The 18,953-nt window shown below is 33.6% G+C and overlaps 5 protein-coding genes across 5 annotated transcripts; 3 read left to right on the top strand and 2 right to left on the bottom strand.

Annotated features, from left to right (window-relative positions):
* Positions 1 to 2,360: 2,360 nt before the first annotated feature.
* Positions 2,361 to 18,739, top strand: LOC144851375 (C-type lectin lectoxin-Phi1-like). Its single transcript, XM_078708799.1, has 3 exons — positions 2,361 to 2,482; positions 2,737 to 3,123; positions 18,291 to 18,739. Exons 2-3 carry the CDS (start codon positions 2,742 to 2,744, stop codon positions 18,566 to 18,568), a joined length of 660 nt encoding a protein of 219 aa, XP_078564925.1. The 5' UTR covers positions 2,361 to 2,482; positions 2,737 to 2,741; the 3' UTR covers positions 18,569 to 18,739.
* On the top strand, positions 5,705 to 8,977 carry LOC144852260 (snaclec agkisacutacin subunit A-like). Its single transcript, XM_078710038.1, has 5 exons — positions 5,705 to 5,779; positions 6,245 to 6,340; positions 6,847 to 7,035; positions 7,271 to 7,657; positions 8,946 to 8,977. Exons 1-5 carry the CDS (start codon positions 5,746 to 5,748, stop codon positions 8,975 to 8,977), a joined length of 738 nt encoding a protein of 245 aa, XP_078566164.1. The 5' UTR covers positions 5,705 to 5,745.
* On the top strand, positions 9,083 to 9,989 carry LOC144851379 (P2X purinoceptor 7-like). The gene is made up of 2 exons (XM_078708804.1): positions 9,083 to 9,364; positions 9,729 to 9,989. The coding sequence occupies exons 1-2, from the start codon at positions 9,098 to 9,100 to the stop codon at positions 9,987 to 9,989; spliced, it is 528 nt and encodes a 175-aa protein (XP_078564930.1). The 5' UTR covers positions 9,083 to 9,097.
* Positions 10,161 to 13,369, bottom strand: LOC144851363 (uncharacterized). The gene is made up of 9 exons (XM_078708774.1): positions 13,288 to 13,369; positions 12,635 to 12,924; positions 12,191 to 12,473; positions 11,853 to 12,089; positions 11,622 to 11,698; positions 11,320 to 11,424; positions 10,949 to 11,163; positions 10,629 to 10,793; positions 10,161 to 10,434 (listed from the first exon to the last, which is right to left on the bottom strand). The coding sequence occupies exons 1-9, from the start codon at positions 13,352 to 13,354 to the stop codon at positions 10,188 to 10,190; spliced, it is 1,686 nt and encodes a 561-aa protein (XP_078564900.1). The 5' UTR covers positions 13,355 to 13,369; the 3' UTR covers positions 10,161 to 10,187.
* On the bottom strand, positions 13,571 to 15,347 carry LOC144852259 (uncharacterized). Its single transcript, XM_078710037.1, has 4 exons — positions 14,930 to 15,347; positions 14,285 to 14,545; positions 13,969 to 14,058; positions 13,571 to 13,628 (listed from the first exon to the last, which is right to left on the bottom strand). The coding sequence occupies exons 1-4, from the start codon at positions 15,220 to 15,222 to the stop codon at positions 13,571 to 13,573; spliced, it is 702 nt and encodes a 233-aa protein (XP_078566163.1). The 5' UTR covers positions 15,223 to 15,347.
* Positions 18,740 to 18,953: the final 214 nt, after the last annotated feature.

Here is an 18,953-nt window from a genome sequence, read left to right as displayed (position 1 = left end):
CGCGTATCGTCCAAGTGGGAACTCGGAGCTTAAAAAGTGAAAGAGAAAACAAAATACGTTACAATAACAAGTACAATCCTTTCTCTACAGACGCTGCTGATTTATTACAATCGACGAATGTCCGTATATATTATCACAATATTGTAGGAATGTACGACGCAGAATTCGCCATTGACGGAAATGTGGGAACGTATGCAAACACAGGTATTATACGTACATTTATAAACGTACTGGTTTCCCTGCCGAGGAGGCGTAAACAAATCTTTTCCCGAGGAGTCGATACTTGTTGTTGGTTGGTACACCTCCCGCGAAACGATTGATACTTTCTGGTTTTCATTATTGAAACGTTGACTGCTAAATTTTCAATTCTTCAATTTTGGTTAAATTGCTGGAAATGATTTGTTTATTTTATACCATCATTTTTAATTAATATTACTTTACATCCTGTACACAATGGACGAACTTTTTACATTCAAAAGTATCACGACAGAAGAAATTAGAGATAATTAAATTGTTGTTCTATCAGTACGTGTCTGTACCATTGGATTTAGTTATTATTTCTGGAAACTTGTTATATTTTTTGTGGATCCCGAAGGTGTCCGCTTAATAGGGGTTTTATAATAATAATAATAATAATAATAATAATAATAATAATAATAATAATAATAATAATAATAACTAGAGAGTACTCCGAGGGTACAAACCTCCGCCTACTGTAAAATTCCCCTACATAAAATGTCCCCGGAAAAAATGTATTTATTTTTTTATTTTTTGTTATTAGTTCTAAGTGTAAATAGGCTAACTGCACACTACAAAGTTGAGGATGAGAGTTTGGTGTAATGGTTATGTATCCAGCCTCTCACAGTTGAGATCGCTGGTTCAATTCCCGCTGAGGTTTTTTTTAATATTTTTTTTAATTTTTTTATTTATTTCTTTTTTTTGTGGACCTTGATCTTTGACCCTGACCCTTCAAAATTTAAACACAATTATAATAAATGATGAGTCATTGATCATTGTGGCTAAGGTTGGTGAGAATCGGATAAAAACTGTGGTCTCTAGGCAGTAAAATAGTTCCTTGTTAATTGTGACCTTGACCTATGACCTTTTCCCCTAAAAAACCGAGCTTTTGGGGCATAGATCATTGTGGCCAAATTTGGTGAGAATCGGATGAAAACTGTGGCCTCCAGGCTGTTCACAGACACACCCGTACACAAACATGCAGGGGTGAAAATATAACCTCCTTGGCGGAGGTAATAAAGACAATTTAAAGAACTTAATTATTCAATTTTTAGGTTATCAAGTTGATCCGGCAATCGTTTTAGAATTCTCCAAATTTGTCTTTATCACCAATGTGAGAATACAGGCTATAAGTACTCATGTATATTGTAAGTTGCTAATAATATATTATATTAATTATTTCTTACAACGTTTCTTCAATTCTCAAAGTGTTTAATTGCTTTGCTCTCACAACTGTAATTACGAAGCAATGTATATCAATATAATAAGGCGGTCGAATCGTCTCAGGGCCGAATCGTCCCGTTACCTACAGGAACATTTACAAAATGAATCATTTAGTTTGAGAAAATGTATTATTTGCCGATTTTTAACAGCCGGTCGGTCACAAATTATTGTAATTTCTTGCTTGAATATATTAATCAACCAAAATGCTAATGCTGTTGTTTTGAATGTTATATTAGGCCCGATCGTTTAATATATTGCACGCCATGTGACCCACAATTGTCCAATCAAATGACAGGAATATTAGGTTATATATAAAATAGGCTATTGTACGATGAAATTGATTTGAAACCGTTCATTTGAACATAAGAAGATGAATGAAAATAGTTTTTCATATTAATGTTTTACCATGGAAGAGTGTCTTTCTAATTTATTTTGCATAGGCCTAAAGGTTTCCATCTAAAAAATAGATTTTTATGATTAAACAAATATGTTAAAAATAAATAATGACGTTCATACATTGTGATAAACCCAATGGGTGAAACTATAGGCCTACGTTACGGAATGCACATTTATGAAAGTCTAATATGAAAAAAGGAACTATTTTTTATATTATTATTAAATTACATTATTACATATTAAAAATTATACGTGTAAATTAACGAAAAATTTACTTTACTAACACTTTAAGTCACACATCAGGCAATGTATTTATTTTCTTAAAAATTCATAAAAAGAAGGAATTCTATAAAATTCTATAAACATATTAATGCGTATCAAGACTAGTATACTTATTATTATCTGTTCAATCATCATTCGATAAACTTTTTAACAGTTCCCGTTACCGTCCGGATTGGAAGTTCGAGTAACATACGAGAAAACACAATCTGTGGTACGGTTTTTTTGGGAAATAATATAGATCTAAAGACAGCACATGTTGGGAAATTTCTATCCATTCAAGAAGAAGATTGTTCGCCGGCTTGCGTTATTCACCTTTCTGAAATCTACGTGTATGGTGTAACAGGTACTATATTTTTATACTATATCTTTATATCTGTTCAGTGGTTTTTTTTTGTGATAAGTGAGAAATGCAATTTCCAATTTATTCGGACAGTAGGCCTATAGATCATCTGTAGGTAAGTGTACTAAAATCCCAATCGAGGGCTAGGACTTGATGACGATGTCGAACAATATAACGTGAACTGTAAACCAAAACAGAGCTCAGAAATGTTCGATTAAGGGCCTTTTATTTATGCATAAGTTATCTGTTTGTTTTAGTTGATATGTCTCTAAGGTATAACGGGTATTATCTGGATGGTAACTGTTACAAAGTTGTCAATGAGACAAGTGATTGGTTGACTGCGCGTACAAAGTGTGACGTAGAATCGGACGAAAGTAATCTAGTCACCGTCAACTCAACAACAGAAAATGATTTTTTGTTTAACGTCATGAGTTTGGTAGGCGTGAAATCTGCATGGTTAGGTTTCAGGAAGGAGAATTCTTTAATCGAGTGGGTTGATGGAAAGAACAGGAGTTTCACTAACTTTGATGACGTAACCAATGAACCGTCTGCCGGTTGTGTTTCTATTGGCGACAACCAATCACCAGAGTGGAACTGGGAATCTTGCACAAACACATCATTTGCATATGTTTGCAAAAGACCAAGTAGGTTAAACGATGGAGATACAATGCCTCATTTATTTTCTCCATTAAATACGATTTTCTTTCGCAATAAGACAACAATCTTCGCAGTTTATTATCTCTTACTGTTTTCTCTCTTTTCAGTATCGAATCGAGTGATCGTCCATAAGAAATATATTTCTCAGAAACATGTTGCAACTGATAAAACGATTCAGCAGCATAAGGTCATCAATTCTGCCTTCTGCTCTCAGTATTGTATGGATGACGTCAGATGTTATTTCTTCTCTTTCAGTCCAGTGACTGGTGAATGTAGACTAAGTGCTTCTAGTGAGGCTTTAGTGGATGACGTACATGCTGACTATTTCATTGAGAGTCAGCCATTTGCAACTTGTACCTTCTAAATTCAAGATCAACATTTTTAAATTTAAACAAAACATTGTTTTTTTTAAATCGATTATAAGGCGATAAACTTTACCAGAAGATTTTAGAATATAATAAATTTAATCATAGATGAATGCTTTTTTAAAAACTATTTTAAAAGGTTTTCTAATTACAGTATATTACTTCATATGTATGCCTAAAGTATATTCATTCTTAATTATTTAACAACAATAAGTCAATAAAGGCAATCACTGTGTATATACTTCCACGGTACAACTTCAAATTTATTGTCAAATACAATATGTAATATTTGCTTTACAAATTAAAAAAACATGATAAAACAGTTAAAAGCAAAAACATACAAAAATACTATAACTTACTAAACAATATTGAAATACACTATTTGAAAAACACTAAATACCTTTACATCAAGGCTCACAAGACTGGAAATAAGGAGACATTTTTAAAAATCAAGAGCATTTGAGGATTGGAACTCACTTCCACAAAATGTTGTTTGCGCTTCTTCTATAAATAGATTAAAAGTGGGTTGAAAAAAACTGGTCTGATCACCATTTAAAATTTAGCCCATATACATGAAGACGAAGGACTAACAAGCATAGTGTTTAAAGTCCTACAGTTCAAGGTAATTCAAGTTAAAACAGGAATGATCAAATTGCACAATGGTAGTCAAGTTTCAAAAGTACAGAACATTTATCTTTTAAATTGCTTGTTGTATTGTCCGATAAATATAATAAACACAAATCAATATATAATATGCCGTCACAACTTAATTGGGAATGTGCGTTTTATGCCTCGCATTAAAATGGTCTTATCAATGCTTTAATCTAAATGAAATACTATTAGTGTCAAATTACTTGACATATTATAAATACATACTACTGTACATTTATTCAATCGATAACAGTGCATACTAATATTTTTGTATTTATTTTAAATATATTTAACCTCGTTAGGACATGAATAGACCAATAAACACAAATCGATAAATTATTGTACATAAAACTTTTGAGTACTGTTGCAAGTCTTTGTTGTGAATACGTATAACATGCTATAAAAAGTCATTACGAACAATTAACAACAGAACAATTGTCCACTCGCTTTAGAGAAGAAAACTATTTTCTTGAATAATTGCCACTGCTCCGCTTATTGTTGATCATTTATCCAAAAAACATCCGTCAAACGGTTACTTTTATCGTACCGTTGAGATCTTGTTGAAAAGTATAAGAAAACTGTAAAATATGGTTTTGATGATACTGACTTGCAAGTTTTTCTTCTTTTTACTTTTGGTATCTTGGAATATGACAAGTAAGTATATACTGCATTTACTTTTATCATTCAACAACTAATTTAAGTAAATATCTTTGCTGAAGCAATACTGCAATTACACTAGGACAGGCGCAACGAAATGTTAATCAATAACAAGGGACAGTTCAGATGATCCATGACGTCGTGATTGGTCGACTCACTCACGTTACGCCTAAAGCGTGGTTCCCACTAGCGACGCAACGTAACGCAATCTACGCAACTTAAGCAATGCCCTTCTAATAATTGTGTTTGCCCCCGCCTGCGTGAAATCAATTACGTCGTCGGTTCCCACCAGTGATTACACAATACAGCACTTTGCGTCGATACGTCGCACTGCGTTGCGTTCTAGTGGGAACCACGCTTTAGGCCTACGTCGTTGCGTTGCGTCCTACTTAGTAGGAACCAAGCATTACGCTTTACTTGATTCCCACTAGAGACGCAACACAAGAAAATCAAGTGATTTGACTACACAAGCGACACAGTGTCGTTGTGGTCAACTCTCGCGTGCGTTGCTCGTCTACGTGAACCAAGCAACGCAAGTAATTTGACCAATCACAACGCAATGGGAATCATCAATAATAACGTCATCATCAAACTACTAGGCCTACTTGCTTTGCGCGTATCATCCAAGTGGGAACCGGAGCTTATAAAGTAAAAGAGAAAACAAAAGACGTTGTACACAGCATGTCATATCTTTATTTTATACCGTATGTTATATTTTTCCCACAGACGCTATTGATTTATTAAGTTCGACGAATGTCCGTATATATTATCACAATAATGTAGGAGGCCCACTAATAACCGACGCAGAATTCGCCATTGACGGAAATGAGGGAACGCTTGCAAACACAGGTATTATATGTACATTTCTAGTTGTAATATGTGTGTTGCTTGTGTTTGCAAACATATTATGCTCCATAACTCAAAAATGTATTGTAAATGGAGAGAAGTATCCTATATATTAAACCTCATAGTTTGTGAATTTTCTTTCTTTTTTTTCTGTTTGTACGTTTGTTGATATGGATGAAATTTCCGAAATAAAACACATTGAATTGAAATTGAATACACGTGGTTTTCTGCCGAGGAGGCGTAAACATCTTTTCCCGAGGAGTCGATACTTGTTGTTGGTTGGTACACCTCCCGGGAAAAACGATTGATACTTTCTGGTTTGACAGTTTTCATTGGTGAAACATTGACTGTTAAATTTTCAATTCTTCAATTTTGGTTGCTGGAAATGATTTGTTTGTTTCATACCATTATTTTAATTAATATTACTCTAAATTATGTACACAATGGACGAACTTTTTATGCTAAAAAATATCACGACAGAAGAAATGATGAGAAATAATTTAATTTTTGTTCAACAGTGTATATACCGTTAGATTTAGTTATTATTTAAAGAGCTTAATTATTCAATTTATGTTACTTTAATTTATAGATTATCAAGTTGATCCGGCAATCGTTTTAGAATTCTCCAAATTTGTCTTTATCACCTATGTGAGGATATTTTTTTTACAAACTCATCATGCACCATGTAAGTTGCTAATATATTATATTAATTATTTCTTACAAAGTTTCTTCAATTCTCAAAGTGTTTAATTGCTTTTCTCTCACAACTGTAATTATGAAGCAATGTATATGAATATAATAATTTATAAAGAATATTGAATATAAATCAACCAAAATTCTAATGCTGTTGTTTTGAATGTTATAATAGGCTATTGTACGATGAAATTGAAACGTTCATTGAAGATGGAACTACTTTTTATATTATCATTAAATTACATTATTACATATTCATTTATACGTGTAAATTAACGAAAAATAAACTTTACTAACACTGTAAGTCACACATCAGGCAATGTATCTATCTTTAAAATTCATAAAAAGAAGGAATTCTATACTAATTCTATAAACATATTAGGCCTAATGCGTGTCAAATGGTATAGACTAGTATATTATTATACTATTGTTATATTATTATATACTATTATTGTATACTATTATTATCTAATCATCATTCGATAAACTGTTTAACAGTTCCCGTTACAGTCCGGATTGGAAGTTCCAGTAACATACGAGAAAACACAATCTGTGATACCGTTTATAACGCAGTAAATATAGATATAAACACAGCACTTTTTGGGAAATTTCTATCCCTTCAAGAAGAAGATTGTTCGTTTCTTTGCTTTTTTCACCTTTATGAAATCTACGTGTATGGTGTAACAGGTACTATATATTTTTATACTATATTTTTATATCTGTTTTTTGTGATAAGTGACCAATGCAATTTCCAATTTATTTGGACACAGTATAAGTCATCTGTAGGTAAGTGTACTCAAAGTTTAGGACTTGAGGACGATGTCGAACTACGTGGAACAAATATAACGTGAACTGTAAACCAAAACAGAGCTCAGAAATGTTCGATTAACAGCCTTTCATTTAAGTTATCTGTTTGTTTTAGTTGATATGTCTCTAAGGTATAACGGGTATTATCTGGATGGTAACTGTTACAAAGTTGTCAATGAGACAAGTGATTGGTTGACTGCGCGTACAAAGTGTGACGTAGAATCGGACGAAAGTAATCTAGTCACCGTCAACTCAACAACAGAAAATGATTTTTTGTTTAACGTCGTGAGTTTGGTAGGCGTGAAATCTGCATGGTTAGGTTTCAAAAAGGAGAATTCTTTAATCGAGTGGGTTGATGGAAAGAACAGGAGTTTCACTAACTTTGATGACGTAATCAATGAACCGTCTGACGGTTGTGCTGCAATTGGCGCCACCAACCAATCACCAGAGTGGAACTGGGAATCTTGCACAGACTCATTTGCATATGTTTGCAAAAGACCAAGTAGGTTAAAGTTGTATTGTCCCCCAAAACATGAAAAATAAAGATGAAAAAAATCAAATTTTGAATAGACCATTTTGTAGTTATACTAAAGTTACTCACTTTCGCCCAAAAAAATCCGGGAAAAAAAACGATTTTACTTACCAAAAAACCGATTTAAAATCATCATTTTTTTCGAACTCGGAGCGCTCATATTTCAAAATACTGTCGTTTAATCATCAACTAATGAATATGCACGATATGCTAATGACCACATACTTTTTGAGCGACGGCCGCCGGTAATCGAAAAAAAGTTTAGGGCCTAGTGTCGCGATTATCGGAAAACTTGTGCGCTTAGAGCGTGAAAGATTGTTTTTGCATCCGATTGTCGAAAAGATAAAAAGCCTGAAAATCTAAATGGATTTATCGGTAGGTGGAATTGTTTACATTAGTTATACGCACTTTAGATACTACTCCTAGGCGCCCTAGATGAATAGTAAAGATGACCCCAATGGATCAAGAAGAACACCTCTTCACAAGTCAACAGAATGGCTGGTCCGTCCCGTCCCGGGAGGAGAGCAAGGACGATAGGCTCTCATCTCAATTAGGCCTATCTACTCTTTCTACTAGGTAGAGGCCTACTCTTTCTACTAGGTAGAGGCCTACCAATAAGGAGGGAATATACAGTATTTTGATATCAAACCATAATCAATAGAAATTGACTGTGATCAAACCAAAAGTAATCATGTCACACTGTATCCGTTTTTTTTCTTCTCCATTCTGTTTGGCCCATCCATAATGTCCTACTAGGCTACTCTAGTAGGCCCTAGTCCTAGGTTTATATGTCTATGCTAGAGTCCTGATAACTAGGAAACCTGCCTATGCTAAATAAGTACTAGACACTAGGCCTAAAGTAAATGAAAGGTATACTTTGCTAGGATTAACTGTACAAATATTATGTTTGCAGCATATATAATTTTATAAATACAGTAATATTATTTTAATACATACTGTAAGTACTTGTGTTGTTTCCTATATAGGCCTAGTGCATATATTTATTTATTTTTTTTGTGTTGTACCTAATATAATTTGTAGTTATTTTCAAGTACATCATCTGAACCGTCAAGTCCAGAAGTAGGTTTAAGACAAAGGCAACGAGGAAGGGGAAGAGGACGAGGTAAAGGAAGAGGGAGAGGAAGGAGAGGGAGAGGAAGGAGAGGGAGAGGAAAGAAAGATGGAACCCATATTGTTCTACAACAGAGAGAAGAAAACATTTCTGTAAGAATTTTTTATTTTGTGGATATATGTCTAGAATGGAGATTTAAGAACGTGAATGTTTTATGATTATTTTTTTAAGTTATGTATCATGGAAAACCAAAAACATAGGAAAGTTATTGGATACCAGCATCCCAAATAAATAGCTTTAAAAATGAAAACATTGGTTTTGTAAATTACTATATTTATATGCAGCCTGTATTTAATTTGCAGTCAAAAATAGATGCACTTAATGAGAATGAAGTCCGGAATCTTTTAAAAGAGGCAGCAAAAAAAAATCCTGGCTTGATTCTAAGTGTTTTGGATAGGCAACAGCTGCCTGAAAGAGGACATCACCCAGATGCTGATGGAGCTGCACCAGACTGGTGTGTGTGCCACGCCTGCCGTGAGATGCCGACACAGGTAGAGCGAATGTGTTGTGGATATAATCCCGATAATTGCACATCCCTACTTCCAGTAAGTACAATATTTTAATTTTTTTTAAAGAAAAATTGCTTTACATTAATATTAATTTTTATTCAAGTATTTATTTGATTTGATACTTTGGTATTTTGATATGAAACCATAATCAATAGAAATTGACTGTGATCAAACCAAAAGTAATTATGTCACACATTGCTTTACATATCATTGATATTAATTATTCAAGTATTTATTTGATTTGGTATTTCTAGTTTTAGCAACTACATAAAAAAAAAGAAGAAATATGACCAACCCCCTTATTTTAAACAATTAATCCCCCATTTGTATCACTTTGCAACATATTTAATACACATAAATATAGTAAAGAAATTTTTAACATTTAACAACATTTTTTTAGGACTTTGAACTGCTTGTTCTGAATGAGGCAGTGTTAGACATTGCGCGGGCATACCGGCAAGATGTTTTAGTTGCCCCATTAGACAACAACTGGAGCAGAGGCCATAGGCATACTGCCTACAGACAGTATATTTTGTGGCAGCATGGCAGACTTGGCATAGGAATTCGCAGGACTATTCCAAGTTGCTGCGTTTGGAAAATACGAGACCGCTATCCTGATGAATTCGGCCAATACGTTGGGTTCCAACCAGCTCGTATATAAAATCATTGTACATTATTTATAAATAAAACAAAAATATTTTGTTCATATATGATGTAATGGGAAAAAAAAAAATATTACAGGGAATATTTTGAAATTGTAATATGAGTACATAATAAAAAATGAGGTAATCATTATATCTATTATACTACTGTATAATATATTATATTACTGTATATCAATCATGAATTTCTGGATTATTCAAAATCGTGATAATTTGTCATCAACTAATTGCTGTGTTGGTGGTGGCTGAACTTGAGCAATTGTTGGGCAAATTCTTCTAGGATCATTTACATCTAAATCCAATGCTGCCTTCAAACTGGTATCGTCCATTAATCGCAGCTCAACAACCATTTCAAACAAGGTTTGGATGTACCCATACGTTTTCTCTTCTTTGACAGGTACCACTGTCCACCTTTTGCTTTTTTTGTTAAATAAACGTTGATACCTAATAAAGAAAAGCAGAATATTGTGGGCCAAGTGAATTACAATTTCACATTGTTTAATTATCACTGTATATAACAATGTATCATTTATTGTGAGAATGTTAAATTGATCATGTTTATATGGAATTTGGAAAGCAGATCACATCCACAAATTGCTGACAGTTGAAACAAATACTAAATTAACTAGAAAGTATACCGTGTGGTCCCATCATTATTCTTTTTTATGGGTCTCTGGTGGTTTGATGTATAATCCAATGCTGCTATTAGATTTCTTGCCTTGTAAACTGGTGGGCTATAGGAAAAACGCTTAGCAGCATACATCAGAATGCACTGGTGGAAATTTTCCAATTCAGCTGTTCCTCTAAATATAAACAATACATTGCTAATTATTACTAAATGTATAATTTATAGAACAATTTAACATTTATTGTTTACTGTAAAAAGAATAAAAAATCCTATTTCAACACAGTAGGTTCTCAATACAGTTTTTTTCTACATCCTACACAAAGTACTCACCGGAAATTGAGCCAGTATGGAATCTTGTTGAGGAACCTTTTGCCCAAAACAATGTTCCTCAATGCATTATGTGCTGGATCGCCTTTTGCTAACCAGCCTTTATCTCTATCTGTTTCTAATGGGCCATGGCTGCAACAGGCCGTTCCACTATCACTGTACGACAACATCCATTCATGTTCGTTGACGACATGGTGGATAATTCCACACCAAATACCCTTTTATTGTATAAACCACAAAGAGAAAATTATAATAAAAAAATTATAATCACTGACACTGGAATTGTCAAGATTATTAACATATCATACATCCTGGTACAGTTAAATGCATTTCTGTTATTCATCATACATTAACCATAGGCATACTGTACTTACCATGAATTCATCATATGTGTTTGCAACCTCGCATGTATGCCAGAAATGGTTCACAATGTCTTGGCTCCAACTTAGTAATGCTTTGCACTCTTTTTTCTGTCCTGCCTAGTAACATATATTCAGAAAATAAAGTTAAGAACATGAGTTTACAGCAGGAATCTTATGACTACATATTTTCTATGTATTTATTTGTATTAGTTGAACTTAAGATTGCCCCTGGCATTAATCTGTCCAGCTGGAAGCGTTACCCTCTATAAATAAAACAAAATACAAAAAATAATAAATACAGTATTCAAACTTACTGCAACCAACTTTTTTGCCAGATTTTTTGCAGCATGCCAGATATCATGAGAATGTTTTATCTCTGGATAATCTTTTTCTGATAAAAAAAAATACACAATAGCACATTTTATATAATGGATATACAATTCATGCAATTTTAAATACTGTGAAAATTTTACTTTAATAACATTGGCATTATCAAGTATAATCTAAGTTTAATGTCATAAATTTTACAGAAAAGAAATACATACTCATTATTGCACCAATTTGCATATGTGCATCTGTAACACATTCAATCACCCTAACATTTCGTTCCTCAAGAAATTTTAGGCTGTCTTGAAATCCGACCTTTTCCATTGCTGTACTCTTACCACCGGTTTCACGCTTGTCCAGGGTTATAATTGACAGAATGCTTTTGTCTGCATTGTTCATCATGGTGTAGGTACAGAATTGTGCGGAATGGCCTGGGCTGTCCATTCTGCCATCTCCTAAATATAAAGATTTAGTAAATTTATTAGATTTCACGGTTTACAAATTAAACCATTTAACCCTCGATATATCAGAATTTAGTGTAAATTACAAAACCTACCAAGCAAAACAACCTCCTTTCCTTCATGACTTTTTAGAATCTCCTCCTGTGTTTTATCCCATAACTTGTTTATAGATGGAACCAGATAGCGTCTTTGTATTCTGTAAAATGTGTTATAATTTACTATATGCAGTTTCATGAACTTGGCAAACAAAGCTATCTTTCCATAGTTGTTCCCAGAAGCCAATATAGCAGTTGATGTTAACAGGTCACCTCCATGAAGATGGTTCTTCAAAATTGGTTGGGAACACCACTTATTGTTTAGATGCCCATTAACACATATCTTAAAAATATAACAAGTATTAATTAATAGATACAGTACTATAGTGTCTTTTATGAGAGATCACCACTAGAACAAGAAATTTAGCAGAAACTTTTTTTACTGTTCTTTGCTATTCAATCATGTACATGGTATGTTCAAAAGTGATGAAAGTGATGTCCTACCCATTTAAAATATATTGCTGATCCAATAAACTTTGTGTTCATGTTGACAGGCTTGTTGCACGTTTGCTTGGAACAGGTTTTATTTACAGTCATGGACGCCAAAGATTTTAAACAATTTGCATACACCAAACATGTCTCATCATTGAGGAGTATTGGAGAATCTTCCATAATATTGACATGTTTAATATTGTCAGAAGATTCTTTATCGGTTTCTTCTTCTTCCTCATCATCACTGTAAAATTCCTCCTCAAATTCCTCTTCAGAAAAAGTTGTTTCTTGCAGATCAAGAGCTGCAGTAGGACTATAATAAAGTACAATGAGACTTTATTCAAACTTAATTGCTTTTCATGAAATTAAGATTACTTATTTTATCAAATTACAATTAATTAATACACAATTTTAGTTTACTACCAATGTAGACTAGAATTTAGTTTTAAGTTTTGACCACAGATTCTTTATGTAGAATAGTATGGAATATAAATTAACCATTTCCTTCGACTATAAAATAAAAATAAAAGCACACTATTGTCAAGTCACTGGCATTATGAACGGCAATAATATGTAGTACAGCTTTAGTAATTGCATTTGAATAAAATTTAAACAGTAGTCTTAAAATAGGCATTACACAATGACAATGTTACATGTAAACTTACCACAGGAAGATATTAAAAGGAGGGTCGTAGTCTGGATCATCATCATCATACTCATCCTCATCATCATCTGATTCACTTATGTCAATTTCAATAGTCATACTAGAAAAACAAGCATAACACAGTTTTAATTGCAATACAATTGTCTACCTAACTTGACATTGGTTGATGGATATTAAATGATTTGATTTCTATGGAATTTGAATTCAATGTTTATGTACTGTACAATCACCATAAACTGTTCACCATCAGTACAACATGCATTCTTTGTTATTGCAAAATATATTTACTTTGACTTTCCAGCATTGCTTTCATATTCTGCCTTTCTTTCAGTATCTCTTTCACTAAAAATAAAAAAATATCATTTAAACCATTGAATATTCACCCTTTTCAATTGTAAAATATTGTTTAAATAAATAAATTACATTGTATAGTGCATCATTACAGATTTACTGTACATTCACTTGTCAGTGACCTTACAGAAGGAGTTATTATTTACTAACAATTTACATTGAGTGCCTTTGAAGCCCACCATCACATACCATTCCCAGAAGTATCACATCACATCTCCCAGGTCACAAGAAACATAGAAAATGTAATGATTCTTAACAAATATAATATACCAATGCCATCTGATAATGTTACTGTTATTTCAGCAATTCAGTAAATTAAACATTGACTTACAATTCATTAGAAGATGAAAGTGCTGGTGAACTGGCTGAACCATGACTAGTAGTAGTGCTTAATTGATCTATTCCAGATATACCTGAAAGGCTGAAAGCAAACCAACAATGTGTTGTAAACTGATTGACTTGTTGATTACCAATTCACAAGTAACAATGTATTACAATTGTTGTAATCATGGTTATTTTTGTATTACAGTATAATTAGCACAGGCCTAATGGCCAACTTAATTAAAAATCATATTTAGTTAGAACACATCATATTTTGCATTATTTATTTGATGTTACTTTTAAAATTGAAAATCATAGAATCTTACTGAATTTCAGTGGAATCTGAACTATGATGTTGTGTCACCAATTTTGTTTCCACTGCCATCATTGGAGTGGATGTCATTGCTGTTGCAAACTGGGGAGATACTTGTTTTTCCACTTGTTGCAAACTCCTACTAGGCCTAGTACCACTAGGCATAGTCCTAGCAGTAGTAGTACTAGTAGTACTACTACAAGGCCTACTAGTTGTAGAAGTCATTTCATTAGAAGAAGGCATTGTCATCGTTGACTGCTTTGTTTTCTCATACCTATAATAGTATTAATAATTTATATATAGACAGGCCTAGTAGTAGAATTTAGAATAAACATGCATGATGGCTAATAAATATAATGTGAAGGCTCCATGACTACCTATAACTAGTAGGCCTATGCCTAGGCCTATATAAGATAGGCCTAGCCTATGCCTACCTATCTTATTTATATGCTAAATAATTTAACATATGTTATTAATATTAGTTTGTTAATTGCGAACTTTTCATGCATTTCATCATAAATAAGAGTTAGGCCCCTAGGGCCCAGTTAGAAGGGCTAGCCTACTTTATTAGATAGAGTAGTATGCCTAGCCTAGGAGGAGGTAGGACGGACGGCCCTGGGCCCACCGCCACCCAGACACTGACAGTCAGAATACTCACATATCGAGTAAAAATGTTGCAACTTCAGTCTTGCTCTCAAGATTGTTTGAATCCTGAACTGCTGTCCATCTTACAAAAACTTCCGGACTTAGCAGTATTCTGCGATTATTGATATTGGTATTTATTCTACTTTTCCGTCTCTTTTTTTCTGAATTTGTGACCAACGCACCAGGACGCTTCTGACCCTTCTGACTCGCCATCATAAGAATGTTTTCTGTCCCCGCGCGCGAGAGGTTGTTGTTCCTCCGGCAGCCGGCAGTGCGATATAAGTTTTGATCAGTGTTTCCCCGCATGGGGAAAATTGAACAATATATGCATATTCATGAGCAAATCCAGGGGCAAAGGTTAAAATCAACCGGAAGTCGGTTGGCTGCCAGCCAACCGACTTCCGGTTGACTATTTTTTACTTTAAATTACGATTTTCTCAGGTAAATAATTTTTTTTTTGATCCAATTTTTTTTCAAAGTGAATAACTTTTATGTATCATTAAAATGGCCTTTAAAAAAAAAAAATTTTTTTTTCAGGGGGACAATACATCTTTAAACGATGGAGATACAATATCTCATTTATTTTCTCCATTAAATACGATTTTCTTTCGCAATAAGACAACAATCTTCGCAGTTTATTATCTCTTACTGTTTTCTCTTTTTTCAGTATCGAATCGAGTGATCGTCCATAAGAAATATATTTCTCAGAAACATGTTGCAGCTGATAAAACGATTCAGCAATATAAGGTCATTAATTCTGCTTTCTGCTCTCAGTATTGTATGGATGACGTCAGATGTCATTTCTTCTCTTTCAGTTCAGTGACTGGTGAATGTAGACTAAGTGCTTCTAGTGAGGCTTTAGTGGATGACGAACATGCTGACTATTTCATTGAGAGTCAGCCATTTGCAACTTGTACCTTCTGAATTCAAGATCAACATTTTTAAATTTAAACAAAATGTTGATTTAAAGAAAGATTATTATTCGTTAAACTTTAAATTAGAAACAGATTTTAGAATATTAATAATTAAATTATTCATATTATGGATCATAATGTTCTTTTAAATGTATTATAAAAAAAGTTTTTATTAGGCAGCCTAGTACTTCTTCCTTCTGTCTCATCGTTGTGCACTCTTCTCTATGATCCAAAAAAAACACACAATTGTACATTTATATTTATTCTTATAATAAAAATTAATCAATATTATTACATCTATAAAGGCAACCGTGTTTATCACACAATAGTCTATAAATAGTTTTAAAAAACTGCCGTAACACCTTGAAACCCGCACTTTAGTCACAGTAAAACCATTACCATTAAAAACCACTTTACCACCGTACTACTACGCACGCAAATTTAAAATAGGCCCTAATTTGTGTGCATAAGTTATTATCATACAAGTACACGTAAACATTCAGTGGTCCCTAGTTTTTAAGTACTGGTTCCTTTGTTACTTCCTAAATATATTCAATTAACAATAAATCGATAAGAATATAGCCTATACATTTTGTTATGTTTCAATTAAGACAACATAAAATATTCATGATAGTTAGGTAATTTTCTGTAATAATTGACTCCGTCTGTCAAACTGGTGACGATCATTATCAAAAACTTGTCTTTATTCTTAACTACGTATCGTTGGCCAACTCTAAAACGTGGACAAAGATGGTTCTGGTGATGCTGGGCTGTAGATCTTTCTTCATTTTCCTTTCGTTATCTTTGAATATGACAAGTAGGTATTAGGCCATATTTATTTTAATTTAATGTTTATTGTTACATGTTTATGTCTCGTCATGATGTATTTTTGTGAGGGTCCCTAATGATCAGCTTCGGCTGGATGGACCACCCTCGTAAATATTGTTGAAATAAATTAATTAATAAAGTATCCTACAACATTGTTACGTTTATTATGCAACTAACTTAAAGGGTAACTCCATGTTTTAAATGTTTATAGTTATATAAACTTTTATAGCATTAATCTAAATGCCAGTTTGAGGATATCAAATGGCTACCAGATGTCTCTGTAGACGCTACCAGTACCAGTTTGTAACAACATATACGGTGTATCGGTGTTGACATATAACCCCACTAAAGCTGTCTACACTAGCTATACAAACTGTATGTAACAAAACAATGTGATGTGCCCATATATGGACATGATGATGTCATATTACTACCATATTTGAGCATACCACTGCCATATTTGGGCACATCACACCTTTGTCGAACTAATTTGACATCGGCGAAGAACCACGAGCGTCATAAAATACTGTATATGCTAGGTTCCCACTAGAGACGCAGCGCAAGGACGTAATGTAACATAAGTGAGTTGACAAGCGACGGATTATTCGAACTCTCGCTTGTCAATGGTCAACGTTTACGTCCTTGCGTTGCTTCCTAGTGGGAACCAAGCTATAGAGCTGGTGCTACACGACGTTTTCGTCATAAGCGTGAATGACCTTTTGTAGATTTAGAGAGGAGATCTATAAGAAAATTTATGATACATACATTATCTTTTTAAAAGTGTATATGTCTCTCGGATATTATCTGGATGGTAAATGCCACAAGGTCATCTATGAGGCAGAAAATTGGTGGACTGCGCGTGACGCATGTAACAAAGAATCTAACGCATGCCAACTAGTCACCGTCAACTCAAAGGAAAAAAATGACTTTTTGTTTGACGTTCTACGTTTGGCGGGCGAAGACTCTGCATGGTTAGGTCTCCTGAAGAAAGGTATAGGCCTTCCTGATATCAAGTGGGTTGATGGAAAGAGCAGAAGTTTCACTAACTTTGAAAATGGAACCTATGTATCAACGTGGTACAGTTGTGCTGCTATTGGCGAAAACCAATCACCAAAGTGGGGCTGGAAGTCTTGTTTTGACGCCGCATTTTCATATGCTTGCGAGAGTTCGGGTAAGCTAAATTCTATTTGATTAGGATTGGAAAATCTCCTTCTTGAGTCCCACTAGTATGCAAACTAGCAACGCAACTGAGTTGACCAATCACAATCGACAGTTCGGTGATCAATCAAGATGTGATTGGCCAAATAAATGATTCAGATTTCTCAAATGGTATTAGCTATTCATCTGTTACTGGTATGACTAATTTCGCAATTAAAAATATTCCTCCGATAATATCACCAATTACCTAGTTTTGCAAAGTTTGAAAGCCTTGTTCGGATTGGGCATTCACATTCATTTTGGAATCACAATTTCTACCTCTCATAAGACAATATTACAAGTAAAAGATATTGTATTCCCGGAGCCCACCTTTAAAGCAAACCTCCATTAAGTTTAGTTTAATATGTAGAATCTGCATCAATCATTAGTATTGCCCGATTTATTTCTTTCTTTTATTTTATTTTTTTTTTGTAGATACAAATCAAGTGTCGGTTTCATACAATCGATCTACTACTCAAAAACATGTTTCTATTGAGAGAATGGTAAAAGCGTACAATGTGGCCAATTCTGCATTCTGTTCTCAATACTGTATGAGTCACAACATGGAGGGCTACAACAAGTGCCGGTCTTTTTCTTTCAATACGATGACTGGTGAATGTAGACTGAGTGATTTGGTAGATGGTGAACATTTAGTGGATGACATTCATGCCGACTATTTTGTTCAGAATGAACCATTTGTTAAGTGTATTTGATTTTAAACAAAGTTACGATTGTCGAGAGTAAAGATCTGTCTATACTATCAAACTAGTTTTACAAAAAAAAGTGTGATGTACCCAAATATGGTAGTGATACGCCCAAATATAGTAGTGATATGACATCATCATGTCTATATATGGGCACATCACATTTTTTGTCACATAAAATTTGATAGTGTAGACAAAGCTTAAGACAGAATAAGTTCTGTTATCGTGTAAGTACATAATATCAACCAATAATTGGAAAACTTTTGGCATGGCCTACAGAATGTTCCTCTTTAAAAAACTTTTAAAAATCATGTCCATAATTATAATGGTCACATCACATTTTTTTGTCACATAAAGTTTGATAGTGTAGACAGAGTATAATGTTTCGTGTCAA

Source organism: Antedon bifida, chromosome 9, assembly GCF_963402885.1.
Source record: "Antedon bifida chromosome 9, ecAntBifi1.1, whole genome shotgun sequence".
NCBI classification, from domain to species: Eukaryota; Metazoa; Echinodermata; class Crinoidea; order Comatulida; family Antedonidae; genus Antedon; species Antedon bifida.
Note: the sequence above shows the minus strand (reverse complement) of the source record. Positions and strands in the feature narration are given on the sequence as shown.